Genomic DNA, 18,785 nt, shown 5'->3' with positions numbered 1-18,785 from the left:
ACGGAGCTTGGTGGCCAAACTGGGCTCTCGCGGTGGCCCTGCGTGTTTACCGTAACCTTATTGTTAACTTTGCGTTGCACTAGCAGCAGGGGCGTGCACGGGGGGGGGACACCTGTTGACCCGGGCCCTAGTCTGAAGGGGCCCCCAGTATTTTAAAAGCTAGGGGTGAAATATAAAGGTAAACAATATGGAGGGGGCCCTGAAAAGTCATTTGTGATGGGCCCCAAAATTTCTGAGCACGCCCCTGACTAGCAGTTATGTGATTCGCATTTCCTGTATACCTTAAACGAAATTAATTTAGAAAAAGACACAGGAAAAAGGTTTCATAATTAGGGACTGCTTGCTGGAAAGAAATATTAATTTCGTTCATTTAGTAAATAAATTTCGTTTTGTTCCGTAAATTAATGTTGTTCAAAGTATGAAGGAAAAGTACATCAGGTAACAACTATAAAGCTACTCAAACCTTTAACAAAACACCTACAGACAAAAAGTCTTATCAAAATGAAAAAAAAAAAAAATTGAATTCATTTTATCAAACTTTTATTTAAGGTTTACGCCTTTTCAAAATATTTATGGTTTTTTTAAACTTGATGTAAGAGCATACTTAGTTTGCTTTGAAAACCAGTAGCTGTTTTATGCTTGTATCTTCACCTGGTCTTTTTAAAGATGTCATTTTCTATCCCAGCTCCAATTCCCTTCCTCTTAACGTAAATGAATGGGCCTATCCCAAAATAAACCCGAAGAGTTCCTACTCCCCGTATCACTGACATACTATGTTTTCTTTGTTACGTGTTCTAATGTTTGGAATGTTCTCATTTCGGATACACGAGCAAACGCGATGTTGGAAGTTGGAAGAATTGGCAGACGAAAAAAAAAAAAAAATTAATAGACTGCCTGAACCAGCTAATTTGCTCATAAGGGTGTAGGTTGAGTAATATACCTTGGAAAACTGTCAACATCGCAGCAAGGATGTTTGACGATGGGGAAAAATGAAAATCATTTTCCGGTTGAATTGTTTGATTTATTTACGTGCGAAATGGAAAAAGTTTTTAACGGCCGTTTTTATGAGTTTTGCAAAAGTGTGTGTAGAGAGACCCTCCCCCACACTTCAACTGCGAGAGCAATATTTCAACAGCGGGAAAACAAATCAAAGAACTCAAAATATTTTCACAGAGAAGGGGAATGTGTTTTTAAGAACATTTTTCTAATGATTCAGACGATGGAATGTGTGGGTGAAAATGGAATTTTGGTCGTAAAAAAGGTAAGTTTTCCCCATTAGCAAGTTTTTTTTTTTTTTTTTCCAAAATAAAATTTCAGCATCGACCGAAATATGCATTGTGTGTATTGGCTTACACATTAAAAACCAAAAAAAAAAAGTAGTGAGACACATTCAAAAATTCTTTTTTTCCCCCGTATTGCTCGAGAAGTAATAGACTAATTATTCCGCAACTTTAGTCACACAAAAAGTATGTTCCAGCTTTCCTTTTCCAATAACAATTAAATCACCTCTGCACTTGAAGGACCGGCAACAAATTGAGGAAACCAAAAAAAAAAAGGTTTTTGATCATCTTTCATTGTAAATAGCAGGAAAGAAGCTATACATTTCCGAAATAAGTTTATATGCTATGTACAATTACTTTTTATATTTTCGTGAAAGTACTATATCATTTCACGAAGCAAAGGAATTTTCTCTGAAGGTTCTTGTCTCAAGAGTCAAGACACGCGGAGTTTTCCATCACCCATTGCCAAATTTTCAGAAAATTTGATAGTATACAAGAGAAATATTATGTTGAAACTTGAAATAAATGTATTGGAAATTTAATGAAATATTAACGTTGAAAGCCATTAATTTTTCGCCGCGTTTGCGCGAATGATAGCAATTTATGACCTTCATAATTTAAAACAAAGTAAAGGTGACAACTCATAAAAAAAATTCCAGAGCAATGTCTTAAAAATTTATAAAGCTATTGGCGATCTAATGAGCTGTATTTTAATGATTTTCGGGAGCACGATGAATTTTAAGGGATCGTTCATTAGTACATGTTATGTTCTCGTCAACAAGCCATAATCTATAAATTTTGCCCCCCCCCCTCAAAAAATAAGCTATTTCAGTTGCGGGGTTCCCCCCCCCCCCTCCCCGTTTGGATACTTAGATCCGGGCCTGCTTTATTACGAATTACACTGAGCGACTGCAGGCAAGTGTTGCAAATTTCCGAACGATCCCATATGATGCGTGGAGAATAATCGAAATGCGGTTCATCACGTCGGCGATATCTTTTAATGATTTCATGATATTGTACAGGAATTTTTGTTATGAGATGGTAAATCTATTTGGTGTTGAAATTTTGAAAGTTTTAAATTGATATTTTTCGCGCGCGTGCGCAGTGACAAATTAATTGCTTTAAGTATTGTTTCATCAAATTTTCAAAATTTTTATTTCAAATTTTAGCACTATCATGATTCTCTTCTCTTGTATGCTGTCAAGTTTTCTGAAAGTGTGACTAAAGAAACTTGATTGAAAACTTGAACAAAATTGATATTTTTGAAAGAAAAGCTTTCATTTTCAGGAACATTATACTTTTACGAAAATCTCTAAAATTATTGTACATGTAGTAAATAACGTAATTGCTGAAATTTGCAGCTTATTCCATGCTATTTACGATGATGGGTGATTTAAAATAAATAAATTAATTAATTAAATAATAATAAATAAATTAAAAAAAAACTTTTTTTGTTCTTTCAATTGTTACTTGTCCCCTAAATGCATAGGTGATATAATTTTTATTGAAACTTGTCAACTGAGGCATATACTTTTTATGTGGCAAAAAGTTACAGAACAACCGGTCTCTTATTTGTCGATAAATTTGTAAAAAATGGATTTTGTTTTCAAAAGGAGCAGTTTTTTTTTTTTTTGTCCACCACTGCACATAAAAAATGTCCTATAGTGCCATAAAAATATTTTAGTTCTTCAAAGAGTACCGCGAATAGGATAAGTTTGGGAATTCCTGGTCTAGATGAAGGACCAACATGTAAAGTTTTGCTTCTAGTGTGAATTTTATAATTTTAAATGCATGTCCTCTCTCTTTATTTCAGCGTAGAATAGTGAAACGTATTAAAGAAACGCCGCCACCTTGTAGCTTCGATCGTCATGTCTTTTTCATCAACTTCACAAGGTAAGCCTATTTTCGTTCGCACTTGGAAATTCCTAAATGAAACATGCGAACTTCAAGCAGTGGCGTTTTATTTGGAGTAGATTTTAATGAATTAACGGTTTAGATTATTGCTTGAAAGAACAGTAAACAAGCGAGGGGTGAGTTCTTAAGATAGTAAAATATATTTCTTGGTTTCCCACCCATAATAGCGCCCCGACTGCTCTGACACAGTCTCCACTTTCTCTTAAATTATGAGAGCTCTTTTGACTGCTGCGTTGGAAATAAATTCGTACTTTTTTTTTTTTCCTGTTTAATTACAAACAATGTAACTTCCCGATGATGCGAATAGCTTACATTCCTATACGACTATAGGTTCGAATCCCCAAGTTCTAAGTATACATGTTTTCTTCCGGGGCGCGCCGTTAAATTTTTGGGAGGACGGAAATTCTCAATTGTCCAGATGGATCTCCAAATTTTGCCGAATGATACAGTATGGTATGCACACATTGGCATGAAAAGGGACATTCGGACATTTTAAAATTGCAGTTATGAATTATGTGTCCAAATTTTCCGATTCATCAGCCAAAATTTGCTGCATAAGGTCACACTGACTTCCCTTCGAGGCACCCCGGTTTCCTTCATCAAAACATGTGAAATGTTGGGAGAAATATGACAGGTAATACCCATAGACTAATAATATGAGATATGACAACCCTTTTGCTGATCACAAACCAAGTCATGTGACTGGTGTGTATCATAGCAACGGCGGGCGTTGATTTAGCAGACGACGACTTCAAGAAATTATGTTTGCCAAGCGCTAAAAGTTTAATTTCTTATTCAAAACACCCACGTGCGGGAAAGATGGTTCACTTTTGCTGTGGATTTCCTTGCAAAGAAAAATGTGTAAAAGGATTAGCTGTAACCAGAGTCAGATAAAAATATAAAGTATCTGCGCACGCAACTCAAAACTATCTGCAAGCTAATCATTGTTTATCACGTGGAAAAAAAAAAAAAAAAAAAAAAAAAAAAAAACGGGGGGCGGGGGATTGTCCGGATTTCAAAAAACATTTTTAATCATAAGAAGTAAATACTTGCAGGTATATGCTTTGAGGTCATAAGGAATTAACTTTCATGCCAATTATGTGAGCCTATGGATGCAAAGACCTAAGCTAAATTTCATAATTTTGAAACTAAACTTCTTTTAGTAGATACCTTTGCATTCGTAAGCTCACATATTTTTGGGAATATATCTCCAATGCAGATCATACTTTGGTAAGACATTTCTTTTCTTAAGCTGTCAAGTCAAGAAATCAATACGATACCCAAATTTCTGAGAATGAAGAAAAAACTAGCAATTTGCTGCTTCTTGGAAATGCTCTGTTGAGGGAAGGGACAAAAACAAGTGCAATAAATCTAGTAGCAAAAGTGTTATTTATGAAGATGAGAGATACCACTAGGAGCAAGTCCTCCATCTGCCTTTGGTCCCTTAACAGCCCAATGCACACAAGGATTCCAAAACTACACCGTATTTAGCACCACAGCACTTACGAGAAAAAAAATTTATAAATTGCCGATGCGGCGGATACAGCAGGTGCGGTGCATATGGTGTTTTTTTTTTAAGTTTACAACATTTTACAGAAAATAAACTATGTTGAAAAGAAGGAAAATGAAATGTTTGGAACTTTCTTCGAAATGATCGGAATTGTGTTCAAAATGTGTTTTGAATAAAAAATAACATTTTTCTTTTTGAATTTCTGGTAGAATTATTAAACACGCTTTCCGCCCCCCCCCAAGCGATCAATTATGCAAAAAATTGATGATCTCATAATCGGCGTGTCCTGCCTTTTTCGCACAGTTTAGCTTCTACTGTAATTTAAGTCTGTTTTAATTAACGGGAAGATAATATAAAATTATGCCAGAATGTGTTTTAGTTTTTAGTTAAAAGAATTGAGCTAAAATCGGAAAAATGTCCACATTTTCGAATAAAGAACGAGAAAATTTGCAGAATTCTTATTTCGCGGTTAAGTCTGAATCTCCTGCTTTAAGCATCGTTTTTTGGACTAAGGTGCTGAAATTTAAGCGAGTTCATTCTGTAATTATTTCAAAGTAAGTTAACAACTTTTTTAAACATCCATAAAGGCGATCGTTCAAAGTTTTTTTCATGCGCAATGTAAAAATTTTCAGCAGCGATCAACAATTCGGCGAAGTCCGTGGTTGTCGGATTTAGGATAAATAATTATTAGTAAGTAGGTAAGAATTTTTTTTTTTTTTTTTTTGAAATATTTAACCTGTTAAAATTGTGTTCAAGATATCTTCAAAAAAAAAAAAAAAAAAAACTAACAGAAACAACTTTTCTTTCACATTGTTTGTTAAACTGAAAAGGCGGCGCTTACGCCGAGTACGGAGGAAACTTCTAAAAATCCGGCAAGTGCGAACTTGCTGGTGCCATATGATAAGCTTTAAAGCCACAGATGTGCTTTTGTGATTTGATATGAGCACAAAAAAAAAAAAAAAAGCAGAAGAAGAAAAAAGGAAATACAAAGCCACATGAAAAGAATTGCTCCGTTTTCACCACTTGATACATAGGAAAAAAAAGGAGGATTAACATTTTAGCAATTTTTTTAACAGAACGAAACAAACAACAGGTGGAAAACTAGAACATTGCTCGCTATTATAGCGAGATGCGCATGTCCGCAATGAATATATCCGCAAAGCAGCAAATATTTTCTTACAGCAGCGAATGTATTTGCGTCCTTCTATATCATCTAGCTATGATTACTAAGTTTTACATTTAGTCCAGTCAATAGGTAGGAAAAAAACGGGCTTGCCTTACAAAAAATGGGGTCAAAGATTTTATTTTTTAAATTTGTGTATACTAGTGCCAATATGAAAAAACCAAGTTATCCAACACGAAAGACCTCGGGAGAACTTTTGGGGGCCAAAAATCCCCAAAAATTGTGACTTTTTGTAGTATTTTCAAAATATCTCAAAAATGGTTAAAATTACAAAAAACTTCCAATGCAAATGTTAAAGAGTATTAAATTTCCTTCAACTTTTGTCATTACAACATTTTTGTAGCATGAAAAGCAAGCGAGTTACAGCTTCTTGAAAGTCACACTTTTCTGAACCCCTTCAGCGAAGTGCATGAAAGCGCATCGGATAACGGAGGAAAAAAGGAGAAACGCCGGCAGTCTGACCTTGGAAATCATTTGTCTTTCACAGCTGAGGGTAAATGCCTCCGTTCCCTTTAATTTAAACAAAACACCCCCATTCCATCCCCCCCCCCCTTTTTTTTCTCCAAATGAGATGAATCGACTCAATAGCTACTCATGTTGGTCACTTCAGGGTTTGAGCGAGAGTATGTTTTATCAATTTGTGTGTTCTGAATTACAATTTTTTCCTAGAAATGATTACGCCTGATCAAGGTGTTTTTTTTTTTTTATTATTATCATTATTATTTGTGAAATCAGTTTGCATGAATGCGAAATAAAGATTGTGAAGGAGAAGGGAACAGAAAATCTTCAAAGATGCAGCGCAAAACGGCACAATTGAGAACATCAGCGTTTTTTGAAGTTCTTAAAAGAAGTGACAATTCACACTGCCTGTCACAAATGCTATATCAATGAGCAATCGATCTCTTCCCTTGAAGTAATGGTTGAACCTAACATGTTAACTAAATTCCTTAAGAAAGATTTCTGGCAAATTATAACAAAAAGAATTGCCTTATTCTACTTCTTGAAACATATTTCGAAGAGTGTGGCATTGAAGTCAGGCAGACTCAAGATGATGCCGACTCACTCACTTATTGCTCTTTCAAAGGCAAAAGAAATTGAAAAGGTTGTTATAGTGAGCGAGAGGACTGATGACAGCTTTAGGACAGCCTTTCAGCAACTTGTTCTTTTTAAAACCTGGAAGAGAGAATGCTTGTGATTTGTTTTTTTCCCCACTAAATCTTTTAAGTTTGACCCCAGCAATATTCTTTTCATACATGCGTCTAGTGGGTGTGATACGACTTCGGCAATCTTTGGCCAAGGCAAAATTAAGTTGTACAAAATAGTCAAAAAAAAAAAAAAAAAACTCCTAAAAATTAAGGAAGCTATTGAAGTATTTATGCACCCAATCTATCATCATGATGCCTTCCTTAGCTGCAGCTGGAGAAAACATTTTGCAAATATTATACACAGGTGACGTAAAGTATTTGAACATATCTTTGGATACTTTGCAATTTAATCTTTTTATAAAACTAGTATACAGGGCTAAGATAAATCTTGCAGGGCTACCTCCAACGTGCGGGGAGGGGGGCATGCTGGACGTTATCACTCATATCGGTTCTACCACCAAATTCAAAGTTGGTTGAGCAACATAATTGATCCAGAGAAATGGTGTTGGGAATGGAGGACGCAAGGTCTAATGCATGTTGACACGAAAAGAGATTCAGTTACTCAGAATCTTTTGAAGATTGTATCTTGTACTGCAAGAAAAATTGTATTGGAGCCTGTTCTTGTCACAAGGCAGGTTTAAAATGCTCCAGCACGTGCAAACACTGCAGTGGCACAAATTGTGAAAATGTTGCAGAACTTTCATCTTTGGATGAGACTGCTGAAGAAGATGATTTGTTCCAGGAGCTTTTGGAATTACCGCAACAAGTAGATGAACAATTAAAGGACCATAGGAACGGAAAATGTTTTACCTTTTTCGTTGGTGGTGTTAATCACCGTAAGGTAGCGTATTCGAGCTATGGAGTTGCGAATTGAGTAACACCGAAGAGAGAAAAAAAAAGTGTTGCATGGTTTTCCGAAAAAAAAAAATAATAATAAAATTTTTTTTTTTCAAAAATTTTAATTTTTCCAACCTTATACGAAAAGGGGTCTTGCAAAACAGGGCAACTTAGAACCACGTGAAAAATGAGAAGTAAAAGAACTTACTTCGATAAAAGCTGGCAAGTTTGAACCCGAAACATTCAGCCTTAAGTTACTTGCTAGGTTTATTAGTCTTGGCCGTACTCATAGTCTGATTACTGAATAGGGCAGAAAAGCGGGGCCCTTTACTGTCTGACCACAGATTGTATGGAAAGACAAACGTCCATTTTACAGCCGGAAATGGACGAATCTATTATTTTTTAGCGATGCCAGCTTTTGCAGAAGCAGAGTCTCATTCAAATAATTGAAATACCGGCACCAAATTTTTACTTTTCCCCTTCACTCAGATAGATTCGTCATATCTGGACGTTTGAAAATTCCATACAATCCGTGGTTGGACAGTAGGGCCTCGCCTTTTTGATGCACCCAGATAGCTATAATTGTTTTAGCCAATGACTAAAAGTAAGGTTTGACTGCAGGGCCCTGTCGCTACCTTCTTATATTACTTTTAAAAATGCATGTAATAAAAGAACATGTTTCTAATCAGATTTGAAGAAGAACCTCCCATTTACATCAACATCATCCGTGAGCCAGTGGAACGAATCATCTCTTCATATTTTTATCGGAGAATGGTTGCCAGACAGAACAAGACAAAGATAAAACCCAGCGCCTACTGGCTGAATAAAGTAAGTAATTCAGATGATACCATGGGCCGATCCAACTAGTGAGTGATTTAGGACGGGGTAAATATTTATATGAAAGGACGTAACAAACTATGAAAAACAAAAAAGTATCCAATGGTCAGGACAGATGGAAGACAATGTACAGAAGGGACTTTTACCGTCAGTGCCAAAGTCAAGGAAAATGAGATAAATCTAGAAAACGCTAGTAGGACAAGAATGAAGAGCCTACCCCCCCCCCCCCCCCAAAAAAAAAAAAAAAAATTAAAAAATTAAAAGAGCATATTGGAGAACAATAGGCACAAGACGGATTGCTTTGGAGTAGAATTGTTCAGAAGGCCGTAGTTCCCCAGCATTGACCGTAAGTGCCAGGGAATTGGCATTATTTAAATGTCACTAAACAAATTAGAAGTCCGATTATTATTTAAGCACAAATATGTGGCCTAAAACACCTCCCCCGTAATTTCAGTTACAGATATCTTTGGTCAGTTTAGGGGAGGGCATCGACTTCTTCTGGATTCGTATTTAGAGAATACCAATATGGTAAAAAAAATAACTTGGAAAAATTTTCATTATACTGCCATGGAAGACAAAGTGCAGTATCTGTAGAAATGAGTTTTTCAGACATTTCAAAAAAACGTTTTCATTTGGATTCCATGATAAAATAGGGAAATGAAGGAATTAGACGGTTTTTTCTGCTTTATTTTCAGCGGAAACCAAGTAAGGAAGATTGTACAGTAAAACTCAATTATAGTTAAACAGTTATTAATATAAAACAATAGCACTGATATGCAGTCCAATGAGTATTTATGAATTAACATGCGGTGTTATCAGCCAGTGTTTCCCGAGGTAAAACTTTAAAAGAAGTCATCCCTGAACCCTTGGCCTCTATAGTCACTTCCAGCGCAGGAAATGTTTTCGTTACCTTAATGTATGTCTGATTATATTAGAAGGGGGGAGGGGGGACAAGCTCTCCCCTGGAAATTTCTGAAATTTAGACGACGACACAGTTTTAGACGAACTTTGGTGATGTTTAAACAGGAGAAATCCGGGACCCACTTTTGGAAATGTTTGGAATTTGCAGTCTTAAAACCGCACTTAAGGAGATCTTTGGTAATATTAGGGGGAAATTAGGTTCCACCGGCTGCTCTTTAAAATTGAAACTTTCAACGCAACTGTTATCACTGAATATTTTGGGGCGGGGGGGGGGGGGGGCACTGTCCTTCAGAAAATTTTCAAAATTGATATTCTAAAAAATGCAAAATGCAGTTTTAGACGATCTTTGGTTATGTTGAGGGAATGAGAAATTCGGGGCCCTTTGTAGATACTTTTCGATGGCATTATCAGATGGTTCAGGAATTTTTTTTGCCTGGAAATTTTTTTCAAAAAAAAATTTTTTTTTTTAAAAATTGAAGCCCCTAAAAAGAAATTTTAAATGACCTTTGGTGAATTTTTTTTTTTTTTTTTTTTGGGGGGGGAGGGCTCTCAGAAGTTTTACAACAAATTAAAGTGCTAAAAGCAAAAAAAATTCCTCATTTTCTACCAAAAAAATAACTACAAAATAAATAAATCACGCTTTGCATTAAGATATAAACAGCATTTCCTCCCAAGAATAAATTGCAAAGAAACATTTTAGTAAATCATATCAGGTTCTCAACAATTTGAATTAAAGCCTTAATGCATTTGCATGTGCAAATAAGAAAGATTAAAGAATTACCAAACAGTTACTGAAAATTTTAGTTAGTTTTTGCTGAAAAATTCAAGACCGGTTGAAAAGTTAGAAAAAAATTTCGACAAGAATTTTTTTTTTCCAATTTCAATTTAAGATGAAGGAAAAAAATACCAGACAAGGAATCTGTTCTGTTTGTAATTAGTTTTACTGTTTATTTAAAACAACTCACTTTACAACGTATAACAAACCTATAATGTGTTTTGAAAAGGATTATTTATTTGCCCTCACAGAAATTTGAACATTGTGTTCTGACGCCAGATCCAGAATGTACATTTTTAAAAGGTCATAATTACAGCGTTCTTCAACTACCCTATTTTTGTGGACAAGAACCTCAATGTCAGTAAGTATTGTTTATGCATTTATTTCATTCTTCCGTAATGAAATCACGGAAAAGATTTTCTATATTTCATTCAATGTACTTCATGTTTTGCATATATAGTAGATACTGCTTTATGTAAACAATCGATTATTGTTTAAAAACCACTTGGTCCTGATTTTCTCTATTCATTGATATGCTGAAATTTTCCTTTTATGTGATAATCCCGTTGTTTAATATTATCAATTTTCGAATCGGAAACTGCTTCCCCTACTCAAGATTTTACAAAATACGTTATCCAGGGAATTAAAATTCTTCAGGTGTAATATCTCAAGGGTTTGAGTCATAGATACGTTAAAATATTCCTGTAGGTCCCACTGTAAAACAATCAGAAGTTTGCCAGGTTGTTATCCGAATCGCTTTTAGAATTTCTGAAAAAAAAAAATTAAGGTGGAAACATACTGTGATTCACAAAAGCTAATCAAACAGTTTACTTTGATTGACATATTGAACAAGCAATGACTTTCATTTCTAAGTACACTAAGAGCATGTAAAAGCCTTTTTATTTGATCAATTAAAAGCTCTTTTTTCTTTAAAAATTATTTTTTCTCTATTTTCAGCATACACATACAGTAATTAATTGAAATAGACCCTTTTTCTGGAAGCTTCGAACTATCCGAATGTGTGATTGTCCGAATTGGGCCCTGTCCAAATTGATTTGAAAAATTGGAGTTGTGCTGTATGTGTATACAGGCACGGGCGCCCATATGCAAAATTTTAAGGGGGCGAGGGCTCAAATACTTTCCCCAAGGTTTAGCAGGATATTTTCCTCATGGAAACTGATTTCAGTACAAATGATTAAAGATATTAATGTTTGACATTTTTAATAACTTATTCATTATTGGCTGGAAAAGAAATGATTTTACATTTTTACAATGAAAAAAGTACTAAAAGCAAGAAAGTTCTCCTTACTAAAGGGGGCGGGGTGCTTGGCCCCCCTGTATAGGCGTCCATGTATATATATATATATATATATATATATATATATATATATATATATATATATATATATATATATATATATATATATATATATATATAGGTAAATAGATATAGGATTGAACTGATGAGTTAGAAGAAGAATGCCCTTGTTGAGAAAATCTAATGCATTGAAAGTGTTGAAACATGTAGTATGACACTGCTCTGAGGACTTTAAAAAAAATATTGATTACGAGACATTTATAAATGAAGTTTTGAAAACTGGGATACAATCAATAATTGAATCTATGAGTCCGAAAACCGGTCATCCTTTGTGTTTTAAGAAAGGAGATGACTGGTTTTTGGACTCATTGATTCAATTGATTATTTTCAAAAGAATGCATATAATTTTTATATTTTGATGGATAGCTACAATACATAAATTTCAGATGATACATTAAATTTTATTTCGAAACTTAATATCTGTGGTTTAAAATGGTAAATGTAAGAAATTTTTAAATTCGTTTATTGTTACCAATCAGTTACTGTTATCAAACTCATCGCATACCAGAGTAATCACATGAAGCGGAGATAACTGTTTATCGCTTTAGTTTTGATAATGATTAAAACTTATTTTCATATGAAACTTTTTTTTTAAAGAAAATATCTTGCAACAGAAACTTTGCACAAAGACAACTGATCATAAAGCATGAAAATTTAAAATTAAAAGACCATTATATTTTAAAGACAAGCAATTAAATGTTTCTTCTTTTGAATATGATTATGATCAATATTTCTCTGCATTCACCAAAGAGTCCAATTTTTTTCCTTTAGTTTGTTTTAATGCCATAAAATACAGATGCATTATCATGACAGAGTATTCATTTACAAACATAATTATTTTTCTCTCCTCGATCTAGCCAACACACTTTTGTCAGTAAGTCTTACGTGAATTAGAAAATATATAACTTTTCTTAGATATTTGGATCAAATATGCATTTTAAGCAATCGCATGTTGTTCATGAAAAAAAAAAACATTGAACAACAATTGGAACATAGAATGAATACACACTTTTTGGGGTTAAAAGAACCATATTTTTTTCAGTGCAGGAAATGTTTTGCCTTCATTATGACTGCTGATCAGTAACATGGATACTTTACGATTTGGTTTTCAATGTTGGCTTTCCGAAATGCAATATGCTTTATAAATTGTAATGATACACTTTTTTTTGTAAAGTATTTCTGCACAATGAAAAATGTTTATATGTTGTTGCTGATAATTGTTTTTATCTTGTTCTTGGAACCCAGCCATTGCAAATACATAAAAAAAAAAAAAAAAAATTAATATCAGTTTTTTTTTTTTTTATTTTTTTTTTTTTTAGGTATTTGAATGACCCTTGGGCTTTAAATAAAGCAAAACAAAACATTGAGCAATACTATGCCGTGGTTGGTATTTTGGAACAAATGAATGTCACTCTTCAAATTTTGGAAACTGTCCTGCCACAATTTTTTGGAGGTGCATTTAAAATTTATCTGAGCTTAGGTAAGAGTATTTTGAATTTGTCTAAATTTTGATCCTAGTCAAGTGGAAAGTTCTCATTCGAGTAGAAATTCATATTAGTTATGACCATTTTTTTGTAACATTATCAGGAGTTCCTGTGCCACGCTGTAGTGACAGCGTTGGTGCAAGTTCTACAATTCATCACAGGAAACAATCCACATTTAAACATTTATTTTAAGGAAAAATAAAATGGTAAAAGCTTTAAAAAAATATAAAAGGTAAAAGCTTAAATAAAAACTGATAAAAATCGTTCACACATCCATAGCTAAAAAAAAGTGAGCTTCTGACTCACTTGTTCTGCATTTGTTTTTAATCCTCTGGTTGTCTGACGGAGTCAGACAAGATCCAGTTATCATTGACCTTTAAGAAATCAAGGAGGGCAAGAAGAGGGGAGGCATATAAGTCTTCTTTGGTAAGACCCAAGCTGTTCAGGATGTGTTCAGCTGAGGCCTGAAGAACCCTGCATTTGGAGCAGACAGCAAAAGTTTTTCTGCCCTCAAAGAATGAGAGATGCTTCGTATGTCCATTTGCTAATCTAATTGCAGATTTAGATGCTCTGCGGCAGTTGAGGTTAAAAGAAGAGCCGGGTACCCTGGCCGGACTGGCTGCTTGTTCTTTTCACCTTGACCTCTAGCGAAAAGTTATGAGTTCCGAAATCCGGGTCTCATACTTTTTTTTTTAATAGACCAAATTTTTTACCTCTACTCAAGTTTTTAACAGCGGAAGAAAGATTAATTTTTTTTGCAAGGCATATTTTTTTGTGTAATCTGTATCTGATACATGTAGATTGAGTAGCCTTTATTTGTTGCGACCATAGTTTGCATTACCAGTTGCTAAACACTATCACAATCATTCAAAAAATGCAGAACAAACAATCTTAAACTTTCTTAATCATACATTTAAGTACCGATTTTAATCACATTTGAAATTACTATTAATTATTCTTTAATGGTATTATTTTAATCATTGGAGAAAATATTTATTAAAAAAATTCAATTTAGTGAGTCAAACCATATTTTGTTCTTTCTTATTTTAATTTTTTTTTTCTTGAGGAGAGATTTTTGCATTTTCAATAATCCCAAATACTGCAGTTGGACTCACAATTCTTCTTCCTTTTCTTTTCAGATGTACATCAAAATCAGAACAGATATAAAGAGACTGTGAAAGAGGAAATTAAAGCTCTATTAAGGGCAAATTTAACTGCAGAATATGACCTTTACCACTTTGTTCAGCAACGCCTATACCGCCAATTTCAATTTCTTGTGAAAAACAGGCACAACGACCATCCGCAAAGCAAAACCGAGGAAGAAATTCAAATTTTATATTAAGAAACACATTAAAAGGTCTCATACATAATCTTAGGTAAAACAATGAGGTTCTTTTCATACAAAATAATTGAAAGGGCACTTTACTAAAATTTGATTTTAACTTCCCTCAGTTACAACAGAATCAGGGCAAAAAAAAAAAAGAAAAAAAAGCAGTAATCATACTTTGTATCCAGCTCTTAGTTTAGGAGGGGGCATCAACCGAAAGTTGTCATAATTGTGATATATAGGCAAAAATGAGTCAGGGGCAAACTTTGCAAAATGCAAGTCTTTAAAAAGCAGTTGTAGGCTGTTTTTAGATGCTTAAAGGGGGTTTAGAATCCCCATGACCTCTCTGGATCTGTGCTTGTTTTGTACAGTGATCCAGTTCAGATTGAAAATGCTTTAAACTAACACCCCCCCCCCCCTATTGGTCAGAATCATTTTAAACTTGATAATGGGCAGGGAGCAATAAATTTGAGTGAAAAAAAAAAGTTAAACAATTTTTGTTAAAGGATAAGGTTTGCTGTTATGAAAAAGTTGGTTGTCAAGACCTTATACCTGATAAGAGTTAACTATAAAGAAATAGAAAAAAGTACGGAATTCTTTTTGGAGTTATTTAGGAAAAGCAGATTTTTCATACCATCATTTATAAAAAGTGCATCTCAACATGAGCACCATTAGTTACCGGATGGTGCTTACATGGTTAGAGTTCACCTGAGTCTCCGTTATCATACTGTTCATTCTCATTTTCTGTCCGAATGTCTAAAAGCATTTGTAGGGTCACTTTGCAAGGATTAACTTGAAGTAGCTATTTTCTGTATTTTTCTTTTTTACAACTGGTTGTTAGGGCCTGAATATTGTATAGGCTAACTAAGCCGTGGCCTAGAATCCCCACTTTTTTTTAATCTCCCGATGGCAAAAAATTATTTGGCCAGTGACCAAAATTGTATGGTTTGGCTACAGGGGGGGCCTCCAGAAAAAACTGTTTGGCCAAGGACGACCGATACCTTAATCAGGCTCTGCTAGTTGTTATTCATAACTAAAGGACACCATTTATATGGTTATTCATAATTTATGGCAGTATTTTAATGTATTGCTATTAATTCAGTTGAACTAAACATCAGCATCTATAACAATTGAAAATCACATTGACCAATTAACATCCTTGGGTAAATGCTAATTCCTTTTTATTGCATTTTATCAGACTGGCTTAAAATTTCATTACCAACCATTCTTCCCACAGAATTTTTAAAATATCTTGCCCCTAGTTCTGTGGCATAGATTTTCTACTTTTGTACTCCTCATACATTATAGTTTAATAAAAGCTCAATTTTTGTGACACATTGAAAACTTGCAAGACCAGCGTTTTAGCTTGGTTTCTATATTTGAGTTATGTTTCATTACTATGTAATGAATAACTTTAAAAAGAAATTATGCAGTTTATGTAACTTGAATTGCTTATGATGTATGCATTGAAATATTTCTACAATAAATATGAAATTTTGGTATCATTTACTTTGTAGAAATGATTTTCGCTCCAATGATTTCAAATAAAGTTTGAAATATTTCTATATAACTGAAAGAAATTTAACTTATAACGAAAATTTTATTAATGAAAGTAAATTAAAATTTATTCTGGTTATACTCAAAATAGAATTAATTTAATAAAAAAACACAACATTTGCAAAGGAATGTTGATTTATCACATCATACTCAATATAAAAAAGGATTGACTCTGTCCATAGATTTTTCAATGTCTAGATTCCAATTTAAACAGATTGCTGAAAAAGATGAAAACATAATTATGAATAATAATAGTTAAAAAAAGAAATTTACAGCTAACTAATTTAAAAAATGCCCTTAAATGTCTCATACTTTTCAATTAGCATCAGGGTTAATTTTTTTTTTAAGGGGGTAGAACACTTTCACTCAGCAATAACACAATCAACTGACAGTAGTCACTACAACAAGTTGACTTGTTTAAGTTATTGAGTTATTGTTGGTTAATGAAGGTAGTAAAGGTCTTTCTCTGTTCCCCATAAATTAATTTTGTTATTAAAAAGACATAAAAGTCAGAGAATAGGAATATCATCAGAAACATTGTATTAAATAATAAATTTCTGATTAATAGTTATTGTATATCAGAGGTCTGTCCAGGATTTTTCACAGGGTTCGTTTTTTGTGAAAAATCAAAATTTTGCAAAAATTTTTTTTTCTTTTTAGAAAAACGAAATTTTGAAATTTTGAGATGAGGCAAACTGCCTTATTGACACTTAAATTCGAGTGTTTTCTCTTTCCTGTTGAGAATATCATTCTTGAGTGTTTTTCTAGTATTCGGGGAGGGGGGGGGGCATTGCTCTCTGGTAGGTGGGCACCCCTCACGTATCAATATTTATTTACCATTCTACATTATGTTAAATTATACTAGAAATGTTATATGTATAGTATTTAAATTAATTGTAAGAAAAAAATTCAGGCAAGGGTTCAGCATTTAATCTTTTGACTCAAGACACTGTTCAAGAGCACAGAGTTTTGTTTAAAACTCCATGATTTTTACAATAATGAAAAAATATTTTATTTGTTTACCTCTTAACAAAGCACACTAAACATCAAAAATTCGAAAAATTTGATTCCCATAGCAGATGCAAAGAGATCCCAATCCTCAAAGTGATGGCATCAAAGGTATGAAAACGGCTTGTAAAAGAAATATTTTTAATAAAATTATTTTTGACAGGGTTCGTACCCAATTTCAGAAAGAAAATAAAGGAGTTTTGGAGGAGTAAAATGAGATTTTTAAGGAGTACTAACGGGCTATCCTTATATACGATGTCATACTCTTTTTAAACATATTTGACCGCCTTTCCCATTTGTCACACTTCACCTTACTCCTCCTCTTGTCACATGTTATTTTTCCATAAACATATCATAATAACTGTGCGATGTCAATTTTAGTCACTGTCTCGCTTCCCCTTGTCACAATTTCATGAACCTGACTTCTCCTCATGGCATGACATCACTTGTGGATGTGGATGACCCTTTTTACAATATCGTAACTACGATTTACTAAACGAATTTTTTTCACATAATCACTTAATATAGCACATCTACTTATGTATTTTTGCATATTTAAATAATAATTTGGCAAAATGTCTTTTGCTGCTTGGAGTGGAGTGGAGGGAAAAGAATAATCACAAAACTTGAAAAAATAATCAAGCACGATTTAAGCATATTTTACTTCACTTATGAAATGTTTTAGTCATCTAATATTCTCACCTTCAACTTTCATGATTTCTATGATCAACTTGTAAATCACATCTTTATGAAAAAAATAAATACATGAAATTACTACATTGAAATCATCCTTATACAGTGAAACCTCCGAATAGCGGACAGTCAAGGGACTAGAAGTTTTGTCTGTTATTGGGAGGTGTCCGTTATTAGAAGGAACTACTTAATTTACCTTTTTCAAAATGGGCTGTTGTTCCCTTTGTAGAACACAATCGAAACAATTGTGAAAGGTTTACTACATTTTACATCAAGTGTAATTAATCTGTTTTTTTTTTTTTTTAAATAAAGGTATACTGATAGCACACACTTGTCTTAAAAAGCATTTAATCAATTAAAGCAATCAGTTAAAACAGTTTGACATCTCTTTTTTGCATTACAAGCCTGTTTCTCAATATAAATACTTAAATCATTTACCTTAGCAAGTCCTTCAGTGTCCTCTTTGCCCAGGAAAAAGTTTTTCAATTCTTTACTGTATTTCAGTGCCAGGCCCGTGTCCAGATTTTCATAAAGGGAGGGGTTTTAATCTTCCCTGGGGGGGGGAGAATTCAATCCCTCACAACCTTTATTAGTTTTACTACAAATTATCGATCCCAGTATGGCGTTTATGCACCTGTAAGTACTGCTGTACCCCCCCCCTCTTCCCCTAGAAGAAGAATTTTGGCTGCTAAAGTGACGAAAGTATTCCTTCATTTTACAGGTTCACTTTTACCAAACCTTGTTTGTTTCTTTTTAATTAAATCTGTTAACTATGCGGTTTATTGCAACAAGTGTTAAAAACTCTCCACAAATTCTTTTAATGTAAGAGAATGCATATCAGATTTTATGTTCTGAAATAATGCTTAGAACGAGCCTATTGTAGATGCAAATTGCATTACTGAACACAATCACTAATACATCTTCATAGCTGCAACA

General features: G+C 33.7%; 2 protein-coding genes across 2 annotated transcripts in view; one reads left to right on the top strand and one right to left on the bottom strand.

The window, feature by feature from the left end:
• The window catches only part of LOC129221213 (uronyl 2-sulfotransferase-like), a 63,073-nt gene extending 46,977 nt beyond the window's left edge, over positions 1–16,096 (top strand). The window contains exons 5-9 of the mRNA XM_054855668.1: positions 3,094–3,173; positions 8,559–8,697; positions 10,654–10,763; positions 13,100–13,260; positions 14,404–16,096. Coding sequence (XP_054711643.1) covers positions 3,094–3,173; positions 8,559–8,697; positions 10,654–10,763; positions 13,100–13,260; positions 14,404–14,606 — 693 coding nt within the window. The 3' untranslated portion in view covers positions 14,607–16,096. The remainder of the gene's footprint in view (positions 1–3,093; positions 3,174–8,558; positions 8,698–10,653; positions 10,764–13,099; positions 13,261–14,403) is intronic.
• Positions 16,097–16,171: 75 nt separating this feature from the next.
• The window catches only part of LOC129221212 (cystathionine gamma-lyase-like), a 58,406-nt gene continuing 55,792 nt past the window's right edge, over positions 16,172–18,785 (bottom strand). The window contains exon 11 of the mRNA XM_054855667.1: positions 16,172–16,366. Within this exon, the coding sequence (XP_054711642.1) occupies positions 16,355–16,366 (12 nt within the window). The 3' untranslated portion in view covers positions 16,172–16,354. The remainder of the gene's footprint in view (positions 16,367–18,785) is intronic.

Source organism: Uloborus diversus, chromosome 4 (assembly GCF_026930045.1).
Source record: "Uloborus diversus isolate 005 chromosome 4, Udiv.v.3.1, whole genome shotgun sequence".
Taxonomy (NCBI): Eukaryota; Metazoa; Arthropoda; class Arachnida; order Araneae; family Uloboridae; genus Uloborus; species Uloborus diversus.
Note: the sequence above shows the minus strand (reverse complement) of the source record. Positions and strands in the feature narration are given on the sequence as shown.